The 13,213-nt window shown below is 45.6% G+C and overlaps 1 protein-coding gene across 4 annotated transcripts; it reads left to right on the top strand.

Moving 5' to 3' along the window:
- Nucleotides 1-106: 106 nt before the first annotated feature.
- LOC140720777 (uncharacterized) lies at nt 107-13,186 on the top strand. Of its 4 annotated transcripts, none has more exons than XM_073035610.1 (3): nt 107-232; nt 1,981-2,148; nt 11,143-13,186. In XM_073035610.1, exon 3 carries the CDS (start codon nt 11,524-11,526, stop codon nt 12,979-12,981), a length of 1,458 nt encoding a protein of 485 aa, XP_072891711.1. In that variant the 5' UTR covers nt 107-232; nt 1,981-2,148; nt 11,143-11,523; the 3' UTR covers nt 12,982-13,186. The 4 variants fall into 4 exon arrangements, with proteins under 4 accessions (XP_072891711.1, XP_072891712.1, XP_072891713.1 ...); XM_073035611.1 differs by having other exon boundaries at nt 1,985-2,148; XM_073035612.1 differs by lacking the exon at nt 107-232 and adding an exon at nt 525-798.
- The last annotated feature ends 27 nt before the right edge of the window (nt 13,187-13,213 follow it).

Raw genomic sequence — 13,213 nt, forward strand, 5'->3', positions numbered from 1 at the left:
GTGATCCCGTTTGCCCCTCCCATTTAACCGCAAATGGGCAGCATCTGCGTGTCTGTTTCCGAGGCCCCGCCTCCCGATGATGTAACAATCTCTTCGCGCATGTTCACAGTCTTCGGGTGGACGGTGTCCTCTCCGCTCAGAGCTGAAGTGGGTCGGCTGTATGTTCAGGAAAGACTTTTGTCTCTTCCGTCGGGATCACTGTCTGCGGGCCGAAGATATCACTTTCCCATCGGTGAGTATTGAGACCGATCCCGAGCGGGGAGATCTGATGTTGGCCGTGAGCCCTGAACGGTGGGCCAGGAATTCATTTGTTTCCAAACTATCTGGGCTCGTCTGAAATGTGTCGACTTCACTTAATCTGCATTGAACGATCCAAACCAGGAGCCCAGGCTGTCTGTTTCCGCAGAATTGAAATGGAAGTCCCGCCTACAGGTCACGTGAGGCTGTGTGCCGCAGATTCGCCCCGCCCTCCGCTTTGTGACGCAGATCACGTGGTGTGATGTTGGCCGCTGAGTCCCATTAACTTCCCAGAACTCGCCTCGTTTCCTGAGGCTCCTCACATTTGTCCTGGAGCTTTATGGCTGTTGTGTCTTCTCCCGGAGTGGGGTGGGTGAGAAAGGAGAACGTCCCAGGTTGTGGGGATCTTTGATTTCACTGCCTGCTTTACCGAGGGACTGGGAAGTCTAGTGGGAGAATGGTTCGAGCCTCAGCTCCCCGCAGCCTGTTGTGTCCTTCAGCAAGGCATTTAGCCACACATTACTCCTGCACGTTCATAGCCCAGCGACGGCGGCCGGTCCAGTATGTACAAGACAGGATCTGTAAACAAATTTCCTGAAATAGACCTGTTTTAACCTGGAAATGGAGTGATTGTATAACAGTAACGGAAGTGCAACTTTTCCCTGTAAATTATCCTGGAACCGATTTGACTGTTATTCCTGGAAATGGATACAGTGGACATGGAGAGGATGTTTCTATTAGACAGAGAGTCTGTGATCTGACAGCACGGTCTCAGAATAAAGTTGCTTCCCTTTAAAACTGAGATGAGAAACATTTTTTTTGGCCAAAAGATGTCTGATATCAATGGCTTAATGACATTCTGGCCTGCTTGGACCTCGAAAAAATTCATTATTCGGTTCTTAATTCGGATCTAAAGTTCCATAAGGTCTGGGGACCTTTTATCGAGTACTTTCATAACCTTCCTCTTGACTAGGGTTTTTTTTTCCTTTTTTTCTTCTTTTCGGTCCCTTGCTTTCAGCTCCCTCATTTTTTTTCTGTTAGCAGGCATTATTATCCTCTGTTGCCAAGTGTATTCACAGTCTGGGAGTTTGACTGTCCGGACTTATACTCTTTGTACTGTGTGGTGGTTGGTCTGGTGTTGTTGTTTTTTCCTTGTGTTGTGGGGCTTGGGGAGGACACTGAGCTCACTTGTCTTTAATTTAGGTGTTTTTTTGTTAAAGTCTCTTCCTTTGTAGCATATTGTTATTGTATGCTTAATATTGCACTGTATTAATGCTCCTCATTGGGATTTGGGGTTTTTAATTTTGTAAAATGTTTTGAAAAACTAATAAAAAAAATTTTTTTTTAAAGATGTCTGATATGTGGAATTTGTTGCCGCAGAATTTGTTTGAGGCTGCCATTTGGGTATATTTGTGAAGATTAATATCCTGATGATTGCTGAGTAGCTTCAGGGTTACAGGAGGAAGGCAGGAATATGATGTTGGAATAAAAATCAGCCCTGGTTGAGTGGTGGGCAGACCAGATGGATTGAATCACATAATTCTGTTCCTGACTGAATGATGGCTCCTTCTTATCCCATATCGTTTTGTGACATGTGAGGGACAATAAAATATTGTTTACTGAGGTCACTACATCTGCCTTCAGTGTTTAAATTTCAGTGAGTTTTGTTCTTAGTAACATTAAGCAGAAATGTTTGGTTCTCCTTTTCATTGTTAATGTGCTTCATTATCTCTCTGGTTAAAGTTAGACCTGCACTGAGAGGTTTATTGGAAGAAAAACCCCAACTGGAGGCAAAGCACGACTGAAGACGAGGGAACAGCAACAAGTGAACCAGCCCGAGGACTGAGAGCATCAACTGGAGAGAACCCATCTGACTCAGAGATTCCAGTGAGTCAGTCAGGAGAAAGTTTGGTGAGTCTCATTTACTCAAACACTGGTCCTTTAGACATTACATACCTGTACAAAGGAAGGTAGGAAATAGTTGGGAGTGAGATTGAATGTGCCCAGAAGAACCAGTTATGCCAGTACCAGTCAGACCCAGTTGTGAAGAAGCCCCCCCCCCCAAATATTCCCTTTAAACTTTTTGTCCTTCACCCTTAACCCATGTCCTCTGGGTTTTTTCTTCTCTCCCCTAGCCTCAGTGGAAAAAGCCTGCTTGCATTCACTCTGTCTATACCCATCATAATTTTATATACCTCTATCAAGTCTCCCCTCATTCTTCTACACTCCTAAGAATGAAGTTCTAACCTATTCCACCTTTCTCTGTAACTCAGTTTCTTAAGTCCCGGCAACATCCTTGTAAACCTTCTCTGCACTCTTTCAACCTTATTAATATCCTTCCTGTAATTTGGTGACCAAAACTGCACACAATACTCCAAATTTGGCCTCACTAATACCTTATACAACCTCACCATAACATTCCAACTCTTATACTCAGTACTTTGATTTATAAAGGCCAATGAACCAAAAGCTCTCTTTACTACCCTATCTACCTATGATGCCACTTTTAGGGAATTTGCTATCAGTATTCCTAGATCCCTCTGTTCTAGTGCACTCCTCAGTGCCCTGCCATTTACCTTGTATGTTCTACCTTGATTTTTCCTTCCGAAGTGCAACACCTCACACTTGTCTGTATTAAACTACATCTGCCATTTTTCAGCCCATTTTTCCAGCTGGTCCAGATCCCTCTGCAAGCTTTGAAAACCTTCCTCACTGTCCACTACACCTCCGATCTTTGTATCATCAACAAATTTGCAGATCCAATTTACCAAATTATCATCCAGATCATTGATATAGATGATAAATAACAATGGACCAGCACTGATCCCTGTGGCACACCACTAGTCACAGTCCTCCACTCAGAGAAGCAATCGTCCACTACCACTCTCTGACTTCTCCCATTCTCAATTCCCAATCAAATTTACTACCTCACCATGTATACCTAGTGACTGAATCTTCCTAACTAACCTCCCATGCGGGACCTTGTCAAAGGCCTTACTGAAGTCCACTACATCCACTGCCTTGCCTTCATCAACTTTCCTTGTAACCTCCTCGAAAATCTCTAATATATTTGTTAAACATGGCACAAAGCCATGTTGACTCTCCGTAATAAGTCCCTGTCTATCTAAATAATTGTCAATCCTATCTCTTAGTACTCCTTCCAATAATTTACCCATGACCGACATCAAACTTGCCAGCCTATAATTTCCTGGATTACTTTTAGAGCCTGCTTTAAACAACGGAACAACATGAGCTATCCTCCAATCCTCTGGCACCTCACCCATAGATAACGACATTTAAATATATCTGCCAGGGCCCCTGCAATTTCAACACTAGTCTCCTTCAAGGTCCGAGGGAATACCTTGTCAGGTCCTGGAGATTTATCTACTCGCCTCAAGGTAGCAAGCACCTCATCCTCTTCTATCTGTATAGGTTCCATGACCTCAATACTTGTTTGCCTCATTTCCATTGACTCTATGCCAGCTTCCTTAGTAAATTCTGATGCAAAAAAACCATTCAACGTCTCCCCAATTTCTTTTGGTTCCATACATAGCCAACTGCTCTGATCTTCAAGATGACCAATTTTATCCCTTAACTATCCTTTTGCTATTAATATACCTGTGGAAGCTCTTACTATCCTTCACCTTGACTGCCAACGCTACCTCATGTCTTCTTTCAGCCCTCCTGATTTCTTCCTTAAGTATTTGTTTGCACTTTTTATACTACTCAAGTACCTTCTTTGCTCCCTGTTTCTTATACATGTCATACATCTCTCTCTTCTTTATCAGAGTTCCAATATCCATCGAGAACCAAGGTTCCTTATTCTTATTCACTTTGCCTTTAATCCTGAGACTTTGTACCCAGGGTGTCCTCATGAGCCGTCTGGAAATGATTTCAGCTGGTGACAACCCTGTTTTCCCCTGTGGGGTAACCCTCATGTGGAATCGGGCTAATGGTCGGACCTTCAACCAAGTGGATCCAGTCTCCGCTGTTAGTCTGGCTAGTTTACTCTTCAGAGTGCCATTGGCTCTTTCCACTCTGCCAGTGGCCCGTGGGTGGTGTACACAGTGGAATTGTTGCTTGATAGCTAGTTTGTTACATACCCCTTCGTTTACTTTCACCATAAAGTGTGGGCCATTGTTGAACTCAGCATCTCTGGCTTGTACCTGGGAATTATTTCCCTTTAATAATACCTTCACAACAGTCACAGCAGTATTAATGGTAGTTGGAATAGCTTCAATCCATCTACTAAACACATCTATAATAACTAAGCAGTATCTATAGCAATGTATTCTAGGCAATTCAATAAAATCAACTTGTAGACACGAAAAAGATCCACCTGTCAAGGGAGTCATACCCGATGTGCAGGGTACAGGTTACCAACCATTCCCTCCTTTCCCAGGTGTGTACAATTATGTATATAATCAACCAATATTGGTAAAAACTGTGTAGGAACACAAACCTGTCCCGCTGGGAGATCCAAAAACCTAGGTCAGGGTCTTTCTGGCACCCCATCGGGGACCACAGTTTTCACTCCTCCTCAGAGGCGTCCCCCTGAGAAGAACAAAACTCGAGGTAGCTGTAGAGCGGTGAGTAAGTTGTTTACAAAGGTGGCATTACTAATGGGGTGGCCAGAGGAAGTCAGGAATCCCCACGTTCCCAGAGAGCCCCGTAGTCATGTACAATTCCAAATGCATAGCGGGAGTCTGTGTAAACGTTCCCACTTCTGTCTGTTGCTGGGATACAGGCACGAGTCAGAGCAAACAGCTCAGCCTTCGGGGTGGAGACAGCTGCTTCAAAATAGGCCTGTTCAATTACTGTCCGTCACTATCGCATTGTTTCCTTGCTGGATCCACAAAAGAGCTTCCATCCTCATAAAACGTTGCCTCAGGCTAGAGGGTGTATTGCGGAATGGATGGGAGAGTCTGTCCTTCTTTCACAGTGATTCGGACAGGCTAGAGGGGGTATTACAGAATGGATGGGAGAGTCTGTCCTTCTTTCACAGTGATCTGGACAGGCTAGAGGGGGTATTGCAGAATGGATGGGAGAGTCTGTCCTTCTTTCACAGTGATCCGGACAGGCTAGAGGGGTTATTGCAGAATGGATGGGAGAGTCTGTCCTTCTTTCACAGTGATCCGGACAGGCTAGAGGGTGTATTGCAGAATGGATGGGAGAGTCTGTCCTTCTTTCACAGTGATCCGGATGGGCTAGAGGAGGTATTGCAGAATGGATGGGAGAGTCTGTCCTTCTTTCACTGTGATCCGGACGGGCTAGAGGGGGTATTGCAGAATGGATGGGAGAGTCTGTCCTTCTTTCACAGTGATCCGGACAGGCTAGAGGGGGTATTGCAGAATGGATGGGAGAGTCTGTCCTTCTTTCACTGTGATCTGGACAGGAGGGCTGACTTCATGGACTAAAATTGCCCAGAGATGGGGTACAACGTCTTGGGTTCAGTCACTATTAAAAGAATGTCTTACCTGATGTCCCGTCTTCACCTCAGACTCCTTCCAGTATCGGAGTTGGCCCGCTTGCCAGTCTCCCTCGGTGCTGGAGGCCTGTTTTGTCAGGTTGTGGGCAAGGAGCCCTAGGCTCTTTGACTTGAACCCAGGGCAAACCCTGACCCTAACCCTATTGGGAAACACCAGTACTGTCTGTCGCCAAAAGAAATCTGGAACTTCAGCCAGTAATGCAATGCCGTCTCCTCCTTTAACCTGTCTAATCACCATGACTGGGAATTTCTGTCACTCGAGGGGTGCATAATATTAGCTTTCCTCAGTTGAGCACCACGTAGGGTCATAACACAGAGTCACATGAGAGTCGGCCGCTGGCAGAAGGGGTTCAAATGTACTGGAATCCAGATAAAATGCCCACCACTGGGTGGTCAGAGGAAGCTATCAGTTGTTCGCAGTTCCAGCATGATATCCTTGTCCGTGCATAGAATCTCGACTTCCAACAGGCAGAGCAAGTCTCTCCCTACGAGATTACACCCCCGTCTGGTGGTGACTGTAAAAGAAACCTCACACAGGCTCCCCTGGAATTCCACCTGCAGTGGCTGGGTACGTGAATACGTACGTTCCGTGCCTTCGAAACCAGACAGAGTGATTGTAGCGTCTGATAGCTGGAATTCCTTTTCCGATACTATTTCCTGATCAAGAGTGGTTGTGATTGTCCCCACATCAGTCATAAACGGAATAAATTCCAGCAACTGTCAATATTACATTGGGCTCTTCCTGAGGGATGGTACTCATGGTTGGAAGCATCTTTGCTTGTCAATTTCTAAATGGGTTGTTGTCCCCACCCGTCCCTTGGTAGGTTTTTGTTCCCATTTCTGATCCCCAGATATAGCCCGTTTGCATCCTTCTTCTTGCTGAACATGTTCACTTTAAATATTAGTTCCTTTCGGGGTTGATCAGGAATCGAAAATCAGGTTCTAATAATATGTCAAAGCTCATCACATTCGATTTCGGTCATTGTCAGGCCAATCCATATTATCTGTTTTAATCATGTTGGCTTAGTTGGTAAGTTTTGGAGCAGTAGGGCATTAAACTCGGGGACAGATTCCCATTATTAAAAGGCTTGGTCTCCTGCGAAAGTGCCGTAGCAGGCCACAAATCACTCTCAATAGCCTGGTCCCGATTCCCCAGGGTTAGGTTTGCATTCAAGTACTTTAGTGATGTTTACAGGTTGCTGGAGAGCCCTTTCCAAGGCTTGAATGATCTGGTCTGTCTGTTCATTCTCATTATGGTTTCCCGCCTGTAACTCCTGATAGGTTTGGTCTCTCAAATCTGCCTTCCATTTCCGCCCCTCATCAGCTGAGAGAATCATGCAGCAGAGACTGAATAAATCTTGCAGGGTCATGTTAAACATTAGTGTAGTACTGTGGACACACTGAACAAACTGTGCTGCTTTTTCTTTTCTATCTGGGGCCTGATTCATGATCATTATCATTTCCTGAGGCTTCCAGGGTGCATACACAGGAATCACTGAGCGCTGTCCCTCCTCCTGCTCGTGGATTGGGCAGCATTTGGGTGGGCAGTTGTCTTTGTGGAGTCACTAACTCTGGGGATTTATTGGATTCTTCCCTCCCTGTCTCGGAATAATCCTGGGTATTCCCTTTCTGGATCTCAGGATGTAGTGACATCCCTTCCCTATGCCGCTGTTTTACCTGAGTGGCCACCGTATCTGGGTACTGGGAGGATTGGGGTTCGGGAGCACTGGGTGAACTTGGCCCCTGGTAAGGTAGGAGACGTACGGTGAGTGCCCACTCCTCATCATGGTCACTGTCCTCAAACAGGGTCGATATGACAGACATGGGTTTGGGATCCCTTGTGTCCCTATCAGTTCGAACTTTAGACTGATATTCCTGCCCTTCTCTCCTATCTGGGCCGGCCTTGGTTTGCTTACGTTGTTTTTCCTGCTCTCGTTTTTTAGTGCCCATCTACCCATTCACGCTCCGCTTTTAGTGGCTCCCAACCTTTGGCGTTCCTTCTGCAGTTCATACCTCTATCCCTTTCTCACATGCATTATTCCTCCAACTTGCTGATAATATACTGTTCCACTTTACATCTTCATTCAGCCCATCTGCTCAGCACTCCCTATATTGGGATCGTGTTTGTGACTCCAAATGTTGAAGTTGAATAAAACTCGGGAGACCAGCTTCTTATCATCACCACAGTTCATTTTCCAGCAGGAGTTTGAGACCCAGTTGTCAAAGGGAAGGCGCGTAAGCACTGCCACCATCTGACAAGTGGACTGATTTAGTCAGGTTACAGCCATATATTTATACATAGTAAGCCCCATACATTCCTATTGCAAGATGTTATTTGAACTGGTACGCGCACTAAGTCTGTTGGCTCCAAACTTAATTAAATAAGAGAGTTTGCTGACTGAAGGTTTTAATTACAGATGGATATACTATCCAGTCCTTATCAGTTATTGCCTTTGCAAGGCCCTGACTTAATTACAAACAGATGTTTATTCCTGTCCTTATCAGAGAGTCCTCCTCCCTTTACTCAAAAGAGGGTACAATGTATAATGTTATCAACTAATGAGGGTACAGTGTATATTATCATCGCTCAGTATGTCACTCTGTAAGTCACAGAGAACTGATAATGAGCCTGTCTTAGCTAACCACTGAAGACAGTGTTTACTTTGGTTCAAATATTCCTATTCAGTCCCAATTATTCTTTTAGCCAGAGGTTACATAGGTTCAAAATGATTTTATTTAATATATCCTTAATTCATCAGGAGGGTTCGGGGGAAATGTTTTTGTCTAATCTAGAAACTGGTGTCACCTGTGTGTATTGTGGCAATGCAAAAGTTGCTGTAGAACTTACAAGTGGGAAGAAGTGGAGTGATATTTGGAAATCTGACTTTTTAAAGCGTAATTTAGCAAGTAAACCACATATGCACAATGTGCAAAAGCTCTGGTAAGAAAGTCCTTCATTACCTGTTACAGTCCTGCTACATAGTTTGTGTGAGAAAGCAGATGAACTCGATAAAACCCAGAGGAGATCATAGTTCTTATCGACAGTGATTTTCTAGCTCTTAAAATGAATACCTCACTATATAAAAATCACTGTGCACATGTTGTCACTGGGTAAAAATAAGCACAGTACATGATTTATGTGCACACTGGTCATTAGAAATTAGAGGGGGTATTGGAGGGAAGGTGCAGAGACTTCCAGTGTCCCTGATGCCCTCACCTACAAGATGTGCATCCAGCTGCAGCTTGTAGCCCTGCACTTGAAGGAGCTCGGACTTGAAATTGTTGAATTCTGGATCAGCTGGGAGTCAGAGGGGGTGATAGATGTGACATGAAGAGAGGTGAGTTACACCCAAGGTGCAGGACGCAGGAAACTGGGTGACAGGCAGGTGAATGAGGTTAAACAGCCATCGAAGAGTACTCTTGCGGACATCCCACACAACAGCAGGTGGACCACTTTAGAAACTGTTGGGGGGATTACCTGGCAGTGGAAAGTCAAATAAGTGTTAGGGGATTCATTAGTTATGGGAATGGAACAAGGAGGGGACTAATATCCTAGTATTAAGGCTTGCTGGAGCTAGTGTGGTGAGAGGGTGAAGTGGTTAAAATAAGTTGTAGGGGGAATGGGAGCCAGAGTGACTGAACGGATAGTGGAGAGGGTAAATTGAGTCAAATTGAATTGACTTTATTACATACATACTTCATACACATGAGGAGTAAAAGTCTTTACGTTACTCTCCCATCTAAATGTGCAATGTGTAATTTATAGTAATTTATAATATATTGTTTATACATAGAACAGTCAATATAACATCAACATGCAATTATATCAGCATGAATTAATCAGTCTGATGGCCTGGTAGAAGATGATGTCCTGGAACCTGTTGGTCCTTTTGCTGTGGTACCGTTTCCTGGATGGTGGCAGTAGGAACAGTTTGTGGTTGTGGTGAATTGGGTCCCCAATATCCTTTGGGCCCTCTTTACACATCTGTCTCTGTACATCTCCTGAATAGTGAGAAGTTCACATCTACAGATGCACTGGGCTGTCTGCACCACTCTCTGCAGGGTCCTGCGATTGAGGGAAGTACAGTTCCCATACCAGGCAGTGCTGCACCCAGTCAGCATGCTCTCTATTGTCTTGCTGTAGAAAGTTCTTAGGATTTGGGGCCCACAACAAGCAACTTCAACCATCTGAGCTGAAAGAGGTGCTGCTGTGCTCTTTTCACAACACAGCCGGTATGTACGGAGCATTTGAGATCCTTGGTGATGTTTATGCTGAGGATCTTAAAGCTGTTCACCCTCTCAACCCCAGATCCATTGATGCCAATAGGGGTTCGCCTGTCTCCATTCCTCCTGTAGTACACAATCAGCTCCTTTGTTTTTGTGACAATGAGGGAGAGTTTGTTTTCTTGACACCAGTCAGATGTTGTTCAGACCTCAGATATCGATCACTCCTACCTTTTCCTTTCCAAACAAGTTTGGCCAGCTTCTCTGTCACAGAAACATGGAGGAGTTCAGTACGGAAACAGGCTATTTGGCCCATCTAGTCAATGCTAAAAAAAACATTTAAGGTATCTATTGCAACTACCTGACTGGGACCATCGCCCTCCATACCCCTACCATCCAGGCTCCCATCCAAACTTCTTTCAAATGGTGAAACTGAGCTCACATGAACCCCTTGTGCTGACATCTCATTCCACACTCTCACGACCATTTCAGTAAAGAGCTTTTCCACATGTTCCCGTTAAATTTTCACCTTCCCCACTTACCCATGACCTCGGTTGTCATCCCACACAACCTCAATGGAAAAAGCTGCTTGCCTTTACGCTATCTGTACCCTCATAATTCTGTATACTTCCAACAAATCCTCATGCAATGTTTAATGACCTTGTCTATGTTTAGTGCATTGTTTAGGTGTATAAGATGATGAGGGGCATTGATCGTGTGGATAGCCAGAGGTTTTATTTGCAGGACTGAAATGTCTAACACGAGAGGACATAGTTTTAAGGTGCTTGGAAATAGATACCGAGGGGATGCCAGGGGTAAGTTTTTTACCCAGAGAGTGGTGCAATACACTGCCGGCTATTTGTGTGAGAGTGTTTCAGTTACTGTGTGGTCATGAACCCATGCAGCTCAGTGGGAACAGGGAATAATATCAATCTAGAGAGTCAGACTGAGCCAGGTCACAGATTGGAGATGGCAGAAATGCCCCATTCTTATAGAGACAGGAAGAGCATAAGAGAGTTTGATGGTCATTCCAGATACCAGCACTGTGCCCAGTTAGAAGGTGATTTCTCTCTCCAACTTGGGTTGAACTTCACTGTAACAGTGTGATGCCAGATCACACCTTGACAACTTATGTGAACTCATCTGAAATGTTGTCCTACACCCATTGACAGATATTGTAAATCTTTTTACAGGTCAAAAATGACAAGGAATTTGTGTACAGGAATCTGGAGCTCAACACACCAGTTTTGCTGTCTCTGTCCAGATATTTAAGAAGTGGAGCAAGGGATTCACTCGATCATCCTTCCTGTTCAGACTGTGGGGAAGGATTCACTGAATCATCTGATCGACATTTTGCACAGGGTGGAACGATTCATCTGCTCAGACAGTGGAAATGGAATCACTCGGCCTTCTCAACTGAAGGTACATCACTGGGCAAGGCCATTCACCTGTTTTGTGGGTGAGAAGGGATTCAGTCAGTCTTCCCACTTGTGGACACGCAAGTCAGTACATAGTGGGCAGAGGCTGGTCATCTGTTGAATTTTGGGGAAGCATTCACTAGGTCATCTGACCTAATGGCTCACCAGCGAGTTCACACCGGGGAGAGGCCGTTCACCTGCTCGGACTGTGGGAAAGGATTCACTTGCTCATCTAAACTGAAATTACATCAGCGTGTTCACACTGGGGAGAAGCCGTTCACCTGCTCAGACTGTGGGAGGGGATTTACTTGCTCATCCCAACTGAAGGTACATCAGCGAGTTCACACTGGGGAGAGGCCATTCACCTGCTCGGACTGTGGGAAAGGATTCACTTGCTCATCCGAACTGAAGGTCCATCAGCGAGTTCACACTAGAGAAAGGCCATTCATCTGCTCAGACTGTGGGAAGGGATTCACTCAGTCAGCAAAGCTAAAGGTTCACCAGCGAGTTCACACTGGGGAGAGGCCATTCATTTGCTCAGACTGTGGGAAGGAATTCACTTGCTCATCCGAACTGAAGGTTCATCAGCGAGTTCACACCGGAGAGTGGCCGTTCACCTGTTCATACTGTGGGAAGGGATTCAGTTGGTCTTCTCAATTGAAAGCACATCAGAGATTTCACACTGGAGAGAGGCCATTTACCTGCTCAGACTGTGGGAAGGGATTCACTGCGTCATTCCACCTGAAGGTACATCAGAGAGTTCATACTGGAGAGAGGCCGTTCACTTGCTCAGTCTGTGGGAGGGGATTTACTTGCTCATCCAACCTAATGGCTCACCAGCGAGTTCACACTGTGGAGCGGCCGTTCACCTGCTTAGACTGTGGGAAGGGATTCACTTGCTCATCCGAACTGAAGTTACATCAGCGAGTTCACACTGGGGAGCGGCCGTTTGCCTGCTCAGACTGTGGGAAGGGATTCTCTTCTTCATCCCAGCTACTGAGTCACCAGTCAGTTCATACTGGGGAGTGGCCATTCACCTGCTCAGTCTGTGGGAAGGGATTCACTCAGTCAGTTCAACTGAAGGTACATCAGCGAGTTCACACCGGGGAGAGGCCGTTCACCTGCTCAGTCTGTGGGAAGGGATTCAATTGGTCATCTCAACTGCAGAGACACCAGTCAGCCCACACAGGGAAATGGCCATTCACCTGCTCAGTCTGTGGGAAGGGATTCACTTGGTCATCTAAACTGAATAGACATCAGCAAATTCACACTGGAGAGAGGCCATTCACTTGCTCTGTCTGTGGGAAGGGATTCACTGAGTCATCCGAACTGAAGGTACATCAGCGAGTTCACACTGGGGAGAGGCCGTTCACCTGCTCAGTGTGTGGGAAGGGATTCATTCGGTCATCTACACTGAAGGTACATCAGCGAGATCACACTGGGGAGAGGCCGTTCACCTGCTCAGACTGTGGGAAGGGATTCACTCGGTCATCCAACCTACAAGCACACCGTTCAGTTCACACTAGGGAGAGGCCAATCACCTGCTCAGACTGTGGGAAGGGATTCACTTCGTCATCTCAACTGGAGAGACACCAGCAAGTTCACACTGGATAGAGGCTGATCGCCTGCTCAGAGTTTGGCATAAGATTCTCTCAACCAAATCAACTGAATGTGCATCATTGAGTTCACACTGGGGAGAGGCTGTTCACCTGCTGTGAATGTGGGAAGCGATTCACTCAGTCATCTAACCTTATGCAACTCTCACTTCGGCTAGCAGCTGAACTTTTGGAGTGATAACTCCCCAACCCAGCTAACTTAAGAAATGTCATTCGGGTGGATGCTAAAT

This window comes from Hemitrygon akajei, unplaced genomic scaffold (assembly GCF_048418815.1).
Source record: "Hemitrygon akajei unplaced genomic scaffold, sHemAka1.3 Scf000047, whole genome shotgun sequence".
Taxonomy (NCBI): domain Eukaryota; kingdom Metazoa; phylum Chordata; class Chondrichthyes; order Myliobatiformes; family Dasyatidae; genus Hemitrygon; species Hemitrygon akajei.